At 40.7% G+C, this 13,962-nt stretch overlaps 1 protein-coding gene across 1 annotated transcript in view; it reads left to right on the forward strand.

Annotated features, from left to right (window-relative positions):
- The window catches only part of LOC103809741 (BDNF/NT-3 growth factors receptor-like), a gene marked incomplete at its 5' end in the record, with an annotated part of 38,345 nt that overhangs the window by 22,080 nt on the left and 2,303 nt on the right, over positions 1-13,962 (forward strand). The window contains one exon of the mRNA XM_009082602.1: positions 10,286-10,416. Coding sequence (XP_009080850.1) covers positions 10,286-10,416 — 131 coding nt within the window. The remainder of the gene's footprint in view (positions 1-10,285; positions 10,417-13,962) is intronic.

The raw sequence follows: 13,962 nt of genomic DNA on the forward strand, positions 1-13,962 counted from the left end.
CAGCGACAGCGGGGCTGTGGGAGGGCATCCTTTGATTGAATCACGCCTGGTGTTTTCCTCATTCTTGGAAACTGACTGGAACAAAATGTTCAAAGCTCTTTCTTCCTCCCTTTCCTCTTTTTTTTTCTTCCCTCTTTCTCTCTTTCACTTCCATGCCTCAAAAGGCTGTAACTAGGTTCATTATTGTGTGATAAATCAGCAGTAAACTTCTATGCATTTTGCTTCTTTTGGGCAGCTCCTGTTCCTTAGTGACAGCTGCTTGGCTCAGCACACTGTAATTATCAACTCAAAACCAAGATGCTTTTAGGTACTGAAAGTATATTGGCAGAGGCTGAACTTGTCCTCAACCTCATCATGGGCCAGAGCTTTAAAAGATCCCATTTAGTGGTTGTTTTGTCACTGTTGTTACTCGGGCTCTGACAGTTCATTATCACACTAGACCCCGTGGGAAGCTGTTGTTATCTTAAAGGAGTACAGGTCTTTGTTTTTCATTAGCTGCTGACATACTGTATAGTTCACTTTTGATTAATGTATCTATGTTCATTGTCTTTCTCTAAAATAAAGCTTTATTGATATGTGGGAGGGGATTTATATGTGCTAGTGAGAATTTACAAAGCCCGTATGTAAATAGATGTCTGAAGGAAATTGCCAAGAAACAGACCTGTTGATTTTTTTGTCTGCAGTGTAACCAAGGCACTCTCTGCTGCTGCTTTAAGCCTCCCTCCATTTGACAGACTGGCTACATGCTGACTGACTGGTGCCTGGCTGTCCCTAGCCATGAGGACATACCTCATGGCATTACTTCACTGGAGGGCATGTGGGTCTGGGCTATATGTTGTGCAGACCAGTTACAAGGGGCTGTACGTAGTGGAGAAATTTGCTCACTCAGCAAACTTGTTTTAGCAAAAGAAGGAGGATTCCTCCTTATTTGTCTGAAATGTAGAGAAACATAATTTCAACTGATAGACAGTACAATCCAGAGCTGAAGTGAGTGGAAGGAGATTTGTCATATCCTTTGCTAGACTGGTTAGGTAGATGTTAGTTTTCATGTTACATGAAAATAACATGCAATCCAAGAGGGGAGAAGAGAAAATACATTACTTTTTATTTCAAGAGAAATGACTTGGGAAAGTCCTCCTGTTCCAACTGACAGCTTTTCTTTGCTCATTAAATAATAGGGCAGGCTGGGTTTTCTATCAGGAAAATTGGAATAGGCACCCATCTTGCTGCTATTAAAAAAGGCTTGAGTGTTTTCAAACCTGGCTGGGCTATAGTTTAGTGTAATTTACAGAGCAGTTCCAAGTAGGAGCACCACTGTTTGCTTAAGCAAAGCTCAAAGCACGGAGTATGACAGTCTCATTTGCATCCTTTCCTGGGATTTGGAGAGCTTGTCAGACCTTGAAGAATGATGAGAAATCACCTAGACTGTAGAAACCTCATGACCTTAACACATGGGATAATTTGTGTTGTATAAACATACTTTTTATTGTATTAGCCCTTTGGCAGATCCAGGACAGAAGAACTAGGTAGCAGAAGAGCTGATTTGTGGTCTACAATAAGCAGATATTTCCAGGCTTGAAAAATTAAGCATGTGCTATGTTCATGTGGAAACAGCAAAATATTTTTTTCCAGTGCATGTGCAACACAATGAAAGTCATCTTTTCTTTGCCATTGTTGAGGATCTGATACTGGAACACCCTCAGCACGTTCAGTCTTGCAAACCTTTTGTGACTTCATTTGGATGACCTGTAGGTGGGAGCTTGCAGGTCTTTCGTTTGAAGCTAGTATAATGTAATAGTCTTTTGCCTGCTTTGTGGCTGCTGTAGAGGTTTATGTCACAGTGCAGGAGTAAAGATGATTTTTCTGGGTGTCCCTTGCACATAGATGCTGTCAATTACATCGTAAGCACTGGACTTCTGAAACAGTAGCAGGGGCCGAGGGGGAAATGCCCTGTGGGGACATAAGCCTCTGTATATGGCATGCCCTAGAAAGGTGTGCCAGCCTGTCAGTCAAACAAAAGCAGAACAAGTGCCTCACCATGGAAGAAGGCAGAAATGCTAAAGGACAGCAAGTCTGTAAAAGGGAATAACCACTTTTCCAGGTTTGTTCACCTTTTATGATGTCTTGGTCATCTCCTGTCTCATAGGGCTATGGGGCAATATAATGGTTAGTGCTAACCTCTTCCGTGTCCACAGAGGACAGAGGACAGACTACGGTTCTTTCCTTTTCAGTTCATAGGAAGACTCAAGACTTGTTTTCTCTTCTTCCTGATGATTTTGTTTTTCAGTGAATAATGCAGGGATCCAGTGAAAGGGTAAAAAAGGTTTCATATTTTGTTTGTTTGCAATTCCCAATGTCTTTATATGCCCTCCTCATAGACAGCCAATCCCATAGTTTTTCTCTGTGTTTAAAGGCCACTTATGATAAAGCCCAGGAAAGGAGGTGGTATGCGCAGTATCCTAAGAGTGCGTAACCATGTAGCAGCCAAGTCTTAACCATGTGCAGTTAAGGAAGCAGGCAGAGACTGAACCTTCCATGTAGGGGAAGGGTTTACCTCAGCTGGCCCAAGGAAAGCAAAACATAAGATAAAAAGCACATAAGATTCAGGTTTCCTCACAGAAAGCCACACGGTGTGCTGCAGCCTGATAGAACTGGCAAATAATGTGCTCAAAAGTAATCTACAAAAGACTGGGTTCTTCATGCTCCTCTGGTGTTTTCTCTAATGTTCCCTTTTCTTTCCATACACAATTAGCTGCAACAGGGCAGAACTTCCTGTCTGACATGGCCAATCAGATCCTATGCTCATTCAGTAAAATAGTTCAGCAAAAGGTAAAGATTGAGTGTGTGCTTAACCTTTGTATATGGGAATAGAATTTGGGACTGTGAGCCAAACAAATGGTTTATTCCTTCACGGGCTTGAAAGCTCCATTTACTTTTCATATTTCCTTTTGAAAGGCCACCAGTAAAACTCCTCTGTACACATGTCAAGGTTCAAAATTACTTCCTTCTCCTTTCAAAATGAGAAGAGAAAAAGCAAAACAGAGAAACCAACATCAAAATCAGTGCAATCTTCTTTCAATTTCACCTTTATACCCTCTTAGGCTAAGCTTGAATATGGCTCAGTCTCTAAAGGTCAGTTTCTTTTACATCCTGCTTCTCAGACAGGCTTTCTGGGATGCTTTTCAGACTATGTCTATTTCAGAAAACAGAGATAGAAAAGAGTTAATATTTTGAAGACAGGATGTTTATTAGCCCTTACCCCCCTGCAAATGTCTATTATATGAGATAAGCTACATGGTACTCCTCCATCCTTTGCTGAGTGCTCCTCTTTCTGAAGCACATAAGGTCTCTAAAGATTAGTATCACGCTGAGGGAAAGGATTTCCTGGTCTGAACTAAGAGAAGGGTGTTGATGGTGAGATCCTTGTTTCCAGTAAAACATGGAAGATGGACCAGATTTGCCACCATAAAATAATACCAGCAGAGGTTTTATACAGCAGCTCATGCACAATAGCCTCTAAGTTGTACAGTCATTAATCTTTTGGAAGTGTATTGAGATTGGCATTTACAAATAAAGTGTGTACATATCTGCAAAGGCAATGTTTTGTCACAATTCCAGCAGTTTTCTGCTTAAAGATAATTTACCATACTGTGCTGAAAAGCTTTTAGTAGGCTGGAAGCAGCATAGAAAGAGAAATGCAGAGTGATTAATATCTGCTACTTGTTCTGAAAATAAGAGTGCCAAATTTAGCTTTCAGCTATTCCAGTATATCCCAATTGTTTTAGCATTTAAAGGATCAGTTTTAGGTTGCTATGGCTTGAAGGTCTTGCACACCTTAGTTTTAGTATGCAAGGGCAAATTCATGTCTGGAAAAACTGTTGACTTCATTCTGTTTTTCCTGAAGGGTGAGTTTAGCTTAGAAGGGTCATGCATTTAAAACAATGATAGCATTGTTATTATAATGTATTATTAAGTAGTGCTTATTCAGCTATAAGGGTTTAATCAAGTATGGCACTATGGCTATCTGAATCCAAGCTGAGAGTGTCTTGACCAACTAAACCAAACAAATTACTGGAACAAAAGAGTAAAATAAAATACCTTACCAGAAATCAAATATTAACCTCAAAAGACAGCAAACACTTGCGTTTCTGCCAGAGAAGACCCATGCCACCTACAGCAAAATGAGTTTACAGTGGACAAGAGCTATGGTGCCTCTGCTGCTGTGGGCAGGTGGGAGAGGGCTGGGCACCTTCCAAGGAGCTACAGCACCGTATCAAAAGGGGAAGTCTAATTCTAACCCAGGAAAATAGAAAATCTGGGGTTTAAAGTATAGATCCTGTGAGGATTTAAGTTGTAAATGAAGCAAATGAAAGGTTAAGCTGCATCAATCACAGATTTATTTGATTTATCATTAGATGTAGCTCCAGACAACAGGAAATAAGTGCCTGGGAATTATACCATTCCTGGGAGAGTCGCTGGTTTGCCTTTCATAAATGCCTTCAGTTCTTCTAGGAAGATAACTTCTTATTCAACTTGCCCATTAAATGTCTCCTTAAGGCCCACTTAGGACCTGATGCCTGTGAAAAACTTGGCAAATCACTGATGGCCACTCAAGGATAACTGTTTTACAACTATTGAATTAAACTGTTTTGTTTTGATTTTTTTTCAAAGCAACAGAACAAAATTCGAAGTGCTTCAGAAGCTGTACTTGCACAGGTGGTGTGACAAGGCCCAAGTGCCTTTCTGACCTCATTCTTCTGTGTATCCTCCCTACTCAGTTTTCTGTAGTCTGTACCAGTACCATTCATTTAGAGCAGAGTACCTTAGGAGCAGGTTTTTTGTCATTATTTTACTTCTGTTGAAGAGGTATGAGTTGAGTCTGAGGTGTGTACTATTACATATATATATGTGTGTGTGTGTGTGTGTGTGTGTGTGTGAAAACATGCTGCTTGTTTGTTTGTGCCTACAACAGCTGGGAATGAGTCTTGCATGAGAACTTATTGCTGCTATTGGTAAAAATTAAACAACAATAGCACTATGCAAAAATATAGAGAGAATAATATGTAATTAATGTTGTATGGGATAAATACATCAAATAATCAGAAATATACAACTGAACTGGCATATTTCTGCACCCAGGCAGGACTGATAGGTTAAAAGGTTAAGAAAAAACCCAAACCCCCCACATCATTATTGGCTTTCATTGCCATGTTAGAGAGTAGATAGCCCAATGTGGCAAAATTTCACATATAGAAACTGTAGAGATAGTGCTGTTGCATAATCTGATGGCCATCAGTCTAGACTTTCTGTCTGCTCTTCGTAGTGATTTTGTATACTTCTGCTATGGCATTCCATCTCAAATTCCATACCTCCTTTTATGTGAATGACAAATACTGTATAAATTTGGTGTAATGTCTAAACAATCACTTGGCCATTTACGCCTGGTTTAAACAGCTGAGTCTTCACAATTGCAAGAGAAATAGTGGGAAAAGAAATGAAGAAATTTGCAAAATATCCTTCTTTGGTCTTTGGCACCTCACGTGACACCAAAAGCTGAGGGTTTTAATTATGACGTTGTCTGTATGTTTATAATATTACTTTGACTGGTTACTTGACATCTTGAAGGTCCTCATCCTCTTCTCTGAGTCCTGGTACAACAAATTTCATCAGGACTGTTCCATATGTGTACTGCTAGCAAAATTTTGATTAGTATCCTTGAAAGCAGACTCAGTAGGTGATTTAAGTGGGCATGCAACATGAGAGGTACTCATAGTGTTGGTAGTGCAGTGATAATGGAGCCTGTCTGCTGTGGTTCTTACTGTCCATCAGCAGTGAGTCTGTGTTGCAACCTCTCTATAAATCTCTTCTGCTGTTCTCATGAAGCATAAAGGAACACATTTGAAATGTACAGCACTTGCAATATTCTAATTGGGTCTTCAAGATGAGACACTCTCATGCATACCAGATAACTGTGTAATTTTTGTGCTCTTTAGGAAACCCAGCCTTAAAAGACTTGCAGAGAAATAGGGAGCTGATTTTGGTTTTATCACAACATTCTGGAGAATGATTAAAGAATGTGGATTCCAGTGGGGAAAAACAACTGCAAGCAACTTCTTTTAAAAGATTGTGGAAAATTTTTCCAGAGGGAAGTCATGTAAATGACTGATGAACTGGAGAAAGTGTTCTTCTGGGAGGAGGGACTTCACTCTCTTTGCCTCACCAAGAAGGGCAAGAAGAGTATTGATTATGTGTATTTAATATCAGACCTTAAAATGCTACTCAAACTATCAGAGAAAGTCTCCTAAAACCCAAGGGAGGGAGATGTAAGCCAGACAACTTAACCATTAAGAGACAAAGAAAAAGGCATGTATTTTTATTAGCAATGAAAATGATTATACATTAGAGAAAGTGGATAGTTCAGACTCTGAAATTACAATTGGCAATCACTTTCTGGAGGCAGTCTTCTGCCAAGCACCAGTCATTTAGCTCAATGCTATGCTCTGTGCTGTGCAGAAGTTGTAATGGTCACATGTGTGATAAAGTATTAAGACCTATTGTTTGTGACCAAGGGGAAACACTTTCACTCTGTCACATTTAATTTTAAATTGTGGGCAGAAAGATTTTAATAATTTATACTGCTGAGTATTCTGCTGTCCATGGCTGGATTCAGTCACATCCAACACCATGAATTCAATGTAGTGAGGTGATTCTGAGTTACCTGTTCTGCTGGAACCCATTCCAGAACATGGTGTGACCCTCTCTGTTCAGCCTCACTATCAAAGGTAGGTTACCTGGGGAGTGCAATCCCATGCTTGCAGATAGATGTTGCAGGATAAGGCTGATGCATCATTTCCAGTGTGACATGATGTTTGCTAGTGAGTGAAATACCTAGAATTCCAACTCTGTTGGTGAGATGTCTCTGAGACCCTGAGATGAGAAGAGAGACATTTTCTGCAGCTGTACTCCCTGTTGCTCTGTGACTCCTTGCAATCATCCATGGAAGGCCCCTGCTTCAAAGAGTATGACTGTGTGATTATTAGTTAACACCATGGCTTCTTCTGGCATTTACCCTCCTTTAATTTGTTTGGTCTTCCTTCATATTTTATATTTCATTCTTCTCTTGAGTGTTTCAACTCAATTTAGCTTTTAGCTTAATGGAACATATTCTTGACAGTAATCAGCCAAGATTTTAAACCAGAGATGATTTGCTCTTAAAATTTCAAATGGCAACTCAAAAACACTTGCTATTTAGAATCAAGAGAAGGAAAATACCTAGCTGCCATTTGAATGTCTGTATACCTTTGCCTGTGAGACGATGTTGTGAGATGATTTCTTTGGTAATTCAGTTATGCCACCTCTTTTGCCAAATTCTGCTTTGTTTCTTCAATGTAAATCCAAGATAATCTCTTGGACTTCAACAGAGATAATTTGCTTAATCCTAATTTTCCAGAGTATCTCCTGATGAAGTCTCCTCCCACTGAAGATGGTGTCATTATGACTGTGGCCCTGAGTGTGCTAAATGGATTTCTAATTTAGCTCATATATCCATCACATCATATGTGTTTGATTTGCTTACATCGTTCTTACATTTAACCTCTGCCCATTTAGTCACACACACTGTCATTCTTTATTTGTTTACTAATTCATTTTTTTTTGTTTAGTAATTCAGTAATTTTATCTGACTAGTCACGATTAGACAACCATGCGTACATTTTGTATGAAACCATATGTAAAAGTGCAACTCTAAAAGGTATCAGGAATGGATAGAGTGTAACAAGTTGCAAATGTATTCTGTGCAGAGCTCTTCTGCTCCTACTGTGTTTAAGTTTTGACAGTTTGGTTTATGGCATGGGTTGTTTGTTCAAATGCTTGGTTTATATAAGTGCGTTTAACAGCTGCCATAAGTGTACTACAGAAAAATAGTTTATATGCTTCTTATTTATTTTTACTCTATTGTTTGTGAAGTCCTCCAGGACTTTCACAGAAAAACCCTTCGTACTGCTAGGACCAACATTATGGGTATGATGGGCTTAAAATGGAGAGGACCCACAGAAAAGACAACTGTGTTCATCACCAAGTCTTTGGCAGCTGTGGAGAGAACCAAGTGAAAAACCGCCTCAGCTGGAGTTCAGCTACTGACTCCAGTAGGACAGGGTCTCAACTCCTCTACCTATCTCTAGGATTTGTGTACTTTTTAAGATGGTGACACTGGTAACATGGAGCTGAACTTTGTTCTCCCTTTCTCTCTGGGAAAGGAAGCAAGGGTCTTCCTGGTGGTACTGGTTAAAGCAGCAGGAAGGAGAATTCCCCAAGGAATAGGCTTGTATGGCAGGTCTTTCAGGGGGTAGAGGGTAGCACTCATTTATTAGCAAGCATTTTTAAAGCATGGGTCACGAGGTGTGCCACACTCTAGAGCTCATGTGACACGCTGCAGCAGCAGTCGTTCTTCTCTGCTGCTCTGCCTTGTGACTGGTATTAGCAGAGGCAAGGGCTGCTAGTTAACTTGTGACTATGGGGCAAAGGTGTGTTTTGGTTCAGGCTTGTCTTGCGCTGACTGTGTTTTAGGCTTTACTTGCAAAGCCAGGGCTGAGGAGGAAATGCAAATAAAAAGCAAATTCCTACTGATTCAGGTAGCCAGCCAAACAAAGCATACCCACCCATATAAATCCATCACCACAACACAACCTAATCTTATTCTAGACCAGAGTTTGACAAGAGTGAAAAGCATTGGTACCATGCTGTCTCATTTCATGTGTACCTGGCTATCAATGTGACGTGTGGCCTCTCCCAGAACACCTGGCATTGGAGGAGGGGGCTGGAAATGCTGCATCCATGCAGCTGCGGCTGCAGGGATAGCAGCAAGCCCTGGTGAGTCTGGTGTGCTGTGGGGAGAATCCAGCTTTCCTCGCTCTATTCCCATGGTAGAGAGGGCCTGCTTGCATGCTGGCCTGGGGGCTTCTGGCAGGTGACAGATGGGTCTGGTGGAGATCCACTCCTTGGGTGCACTGCCTACCGGTCAGACTCGTGATGGAGCTGCCCAAGGACATTTGCTCTCCAAGCATGCTCCAGCACCAGGCTCCCCTCATGTGCATGCACATGAATACAAAGTACATTTACATGCAGTGCACCTTTTCTCCAAATGCTGGTGACAGGAATGGGAGCAGGCTGTGCCATTTCTCCCTACTGCTGTTATCATCAGCACTCCATTTTCCATCTTCTAGTCAGGGAGGTAAGGTGTTTTTTGTGTAAGTGTACACCCAGTTTGAAATAGGCATGTGGCCAAGTATGGAGTCAGGGGTTTTAATTTAATTCACTGTGTTTAGGATTTAAGTTGCAAATGGGCTTTCTCAGTCAGGGTTAAATTTCAGTGTTTGCAAAGGCAGCTAAGTGCACTGAGGTTAAATTCATCAGTAGATGCTGTCTGTTTTGTACAGTTTCAGTAACACAAGCTGTCCACCTGATTGGCAGCTAAACTGCCCTTACAACTGCTTTATTTAGCTTGAACATTGCAAATTGATAATGTATTCTACAAAATTTGGTACAGTCTTTTAAATATTAAAGATTTTAATGGAAGCTTTGCTGAAAGGAGAATGTAAAATAAGCTGAAAAAAATGCTCAAAGACTTTAACATCTGAATCAATTTATTCTGGGCAGCAGTTGAACTAAGGTTCTGTCCACTGTGTGGACTAAAACCTTTGTTGATCTTTTACTTCTTTTACTTCAGAGTAGTACTGTAAATCATGTTTACAAGATCAGAATTTCTTATCTTATTTTAACTATAGTATAGCACAGAGTAGGCAAACAGTTGAAGTAAGTGTTGAGTTGCATTTAGTTGAAAGAAGGCATATTTGGTTGTGTTGGATTAGGTAAATTTTAAAACTTTTTGGCTTTGGCTGAGAGAGTTCTGCTATTGTTAAAGGTACAAAAAATAGAAGAGGTATAGAAAGGTTTGTTTTCTGATCCATTGTCTTAATGCTTTTTAAAAAGCAGCATTGGCTCTTATGTGTATTCTGCAGCTGTCATCCTAACGTGATGAAAAATGGCCTTTTCCCAGGTGACTCCTAATTCCATGTCTTCTTATCTAGCAATGTGCTACCCTCCAAATATAGATATATTAGCTCAGTCTTTTTGCACAAAGCACTAATAAATGACATGTGGGCACTTCCTTCCATGATACGCACCCTATTTACAGGCAAGCCTGTCTCCATGTGGCTGTAAGCATGGACTCCACCCCATCCCAGCCTTGCATCTCATTTCTGACCTACATTTTGTCTTCTTTTCACAGTTGTGCATCACATCAAGCGCCACAATATTGTTCTCAAAAGAGAACTGGGAGAAGGAGCCTTTGGGAAAGTCTTTCTGGCAGAATGCTATAACCTGTGTCCTGAGCAGGGCAAGATCTTGGTGGCAGTGAAGGTAAAAGAGTCTAGAGTTTCTGTTATTAATTCATGGTTGCAATTATGTAATTTTATTTGTAAATGATCATGTTTGCTTATTCCATAGTCCAGTGTAACTGTTCTGATATATGTGGAGGAGTTCACAAGGCTAATGAAGAGATGCAGTGTTTGATCTTGCTGTGGATTATAAAATGAGACCTGAATCGTATAAGGAAAAAGGGGGAAACAGATTGTGTCACAAGGGGGCAAAATCTTTTACAATCTCTCTAAAATACAGTTAGTGAAAAATAATGTCTAGGTCATTGAAAATACATATGACATATTAATGTCTAAAAAATTAATCTATTGCTAGATAAGTGAATAGTTTATGTGTATAATTGCTAGTCAAAAAGAGCCTTTCTTTTTCAAGGCGGTGCCATTGAAATTATCTGTGGGTAATTGTCATTAATGTATCTGCTAGAAGTGTTAAAACAAACTTGTTGATAATATTGTCATGTGCTGTTAACAACTGGCAGTATGGAAATCCAAAAAGTCATGATATGTCAGACCTGGAGGAGTGATTCTTGATTATATATAGCTCCAGCCAAAATAAAGTCCAGAGACAAGGAAAATACATAAAAGCAGCCATAACCTTGGAGTTTCAAGTATACAGAAGAGTTCTCACATTTTGGGATGGTGGGAGGTGGGGTGGTGGATGGGGGAAGAGAAGACTGATTTGTCTAAAGGGCAAGAGTACATGCTGTATTGGGAATCTACCAAGGATTAAGAAGATTTCCAGACTGATCGCAGATCTTGGAAACCAAACCTATTTCACTGCACCAGGCCTTTTTGTCCCCCAGAATGCAAGGGCTGAGGTTGGTTGTTGTACCTAGAAAACAGTATCAGTGAACACTCTGGGAGTTTGCGAAGTCTCCCTGGAAACAATCTCTTATCTCTGTCTGTAGTGTTCTGCCAAAAAAATGAACAAGGTGTTCAGCATTTGAAGTATCTCATTAAGTGCAGAGGGAATAGACGTTCAGAATTTGGGCTGTGCCTAGGAATCAGAAAATAATTTTATCTGACCAGTCACAGTTAGGCAACGATGTGTACATTTTGGATGAAACCATACAGTAATAGAAACCAAGTAGATCATCTTTTTGAAATAGATAACAAGAAGTAGAGTCTTGGGTCTGACAGTGAGAGATCCTAAAAGGAAGATAGACTTATAGAGTGTTCCTTCAAAAATAACATATTTTTGGGTTTGCCAAGGTTACAAGCTTTTTGATACTTGGGAGTCATTCAGTCACGTTGACTGGCGAGAAAAAAATTAAGCCCTGGAGGGATATAGCACAGACAGGAGAAAGCAAAAGGTAGGAGATGGCAAAACTAGATCCGAATGAATTTTCTATTGTATTTTGGTGAAGCTACAGTGGAAATTGCCTTTCCTCTATCACTTTAGAGAACTGCTTGATAGCAAAATAAAAGTATTTCCATTCACTTGCTCCCTTTGAAAGTCCTGACCAAATGGAGCCTAGCACTTCTGCTCTTAAATGCCACACTTTCCCTCTGATCTCATTCTCCATGTAATTCAAAAGGAAGAGCATTCAGCCTTTAAAGGTAGATGTCTCCATAGATTTAGATGAGAAATCTATCAGTTTTCTGGACAAGTTGTCAAATTATTTTTTTTTTTTTTTTTTTTTACCAAATCCACTCTTTGTAGTGTCCTTAATAAGAATCTTGCAGATAGCTGTGGGAAGAATTACCTCCAGGGACAGGTTATGCCCATTTTATGTTTCTGTCATTGGCTCTTAAAGATGTGAGTCTGGCTGCTGTCAAAGAGTGAATTTTTTGGCAAACTGAGTGGATTGGTCCTCATATAACTGAGGGGTTAATTGCCTGGCACTTCTCTCTTTCACCATGGTAGCAACCATAGATCACAGGTATCCTTCAGTCACAGCGCAGATCAAGGGATGGGACCTCTTGGGAATGCAGAGAGCCAGATAGATGACTGTGTCTGGACCCAACTACTGGGCACAGGGTTTTGCGTTGTCTTAGTTTTAGTCTTAGTCTTAAAAGAGCAGAACTGGGTGGCAGTAGCAGCGAGCAGCTCCTCCTGACACATGGCAAGGACTTTAGAATACTTCACCCCCATGTGCAAAGCCAGAACATACCCATCACCATGAAATACGTTTAGTGTGCCCAGTGAGAATATGTACTTTGTGAGCAGTAAGATGGTGCCAGGGAAATTTCAGCAGCAAGGACGCACAGTCTCACCTGCACAGTGTGGGTCAGAATGACTGATGGTCCCTGCTGGCTGCCTGTGCCTGCCAGTTCATTCCAGGCCCTGAGTATGCCCCCGTTCAAACTCAACATGTTTCCCTCTTCTTTTCAGCCAGCTGGTATCCAAAATGCTGACATTGCTGCAGCAAATTATTTCGAAGCTAAGAGGCCCAGAAAAGTCTGGGAAGATAAAAAAATCAGGCTCAGCATAAACATTTCCATGGCACCTGCACAGGAAAACCAAAGGTTTCCAACTCCTCTGAACTTCAGTTCAGAGAAGGCTCAAAAACACCCCTTCATTTCTAGAGGAAACATAACTGTGCTGCTCCTGCATGGTGATAGGCAGCAATAGCAAGCATTTCATAGGGGAAAGCCAAAACAATAGAAAGGTCAGCTGTCATGAGAGTTTCATTATCAAGTCATTCTGATGTTGGTGTCAGCCTTATCCTCCTGCTCTTGCTCTGACTTGCCCATGAATGCAGTTCTGTGGTGTCGGGGTGGGGTAAGAAGCTGGCAAGTTTGCACTTGCTACAGAGCACAGGTCTGCACAGCCCAGATGGTACACTGACACCTGGGCAAGGGCTCTGTGGAGGAGTAAGCATGGGGTGGTGGTCCGACTGACACAAGGATGAACTCAGCAGATGTGGAGCTCCTGTAAGACTCAGAGGGTCTCTCTGTTGCCCAAGGACACTTGTCCCTCCTCCTTAACTGCTGGCCTGTTTGGCTGGAAAGTACATGTGGTTGAATCTCAGCTCCTACTTGGGAAAACCATCTGTCAACTGGTGAGAGTGCTTTGTATGCAGAGCTTTGGTGTACTTGTCAGTAATGATAATAATAATAATTAATATGTCTTTTTCTCTCTTTGTGTTCTTATGCTTTTATTTTGGTTTTATGTTTTTCTCTTGCACAGAGAACAAGCTAAATGCATTAGTCAATGTCATTTCCATGTAAATTCTATATACTTACTAATTTTTTCACCTTCCAGTCTCCTCCTTGCCTGACTGTGCCAGCTCTCTCTCATGCATTGCGTCTATTCTGTGCACTGCATGAAAAGAATGGAAACGAGATTTTGCAAGGGTGGGTGACAGAAATTAAAGTCACCCCCTTGGTAGTAGAAACCCTGTCTGAGTTTTACCTGAGTTTTAGACCTTTCTGCATTTTACTGTTTGACAGAAAATGTGAAATTGCCATGGCAACTGCTCTGTCATATGATAATTTTGCTGTTTCTTTGAGATAAAAAGCATCTTCTCAAATATGCAATATGCCATCCTCACAGGACAGAGCTGTCAGCATTTTTACTGTCTTT

Source organism: Acanthisitta chloris, unplaced genomic scaffold, assembly GCF_000695815.1.
Source record: "Acanthisitta chloris isolate BGI_N310 unplaced genomic scaffold, ASM69581v1 scaffold22459, whole genome shotgun sequence".
NCBI lineage: Eukaryota > Metazoa > Chordata > Aves > Passeriformes > Acanthisittidae > Acanthisitta > Acanthisitta chloris.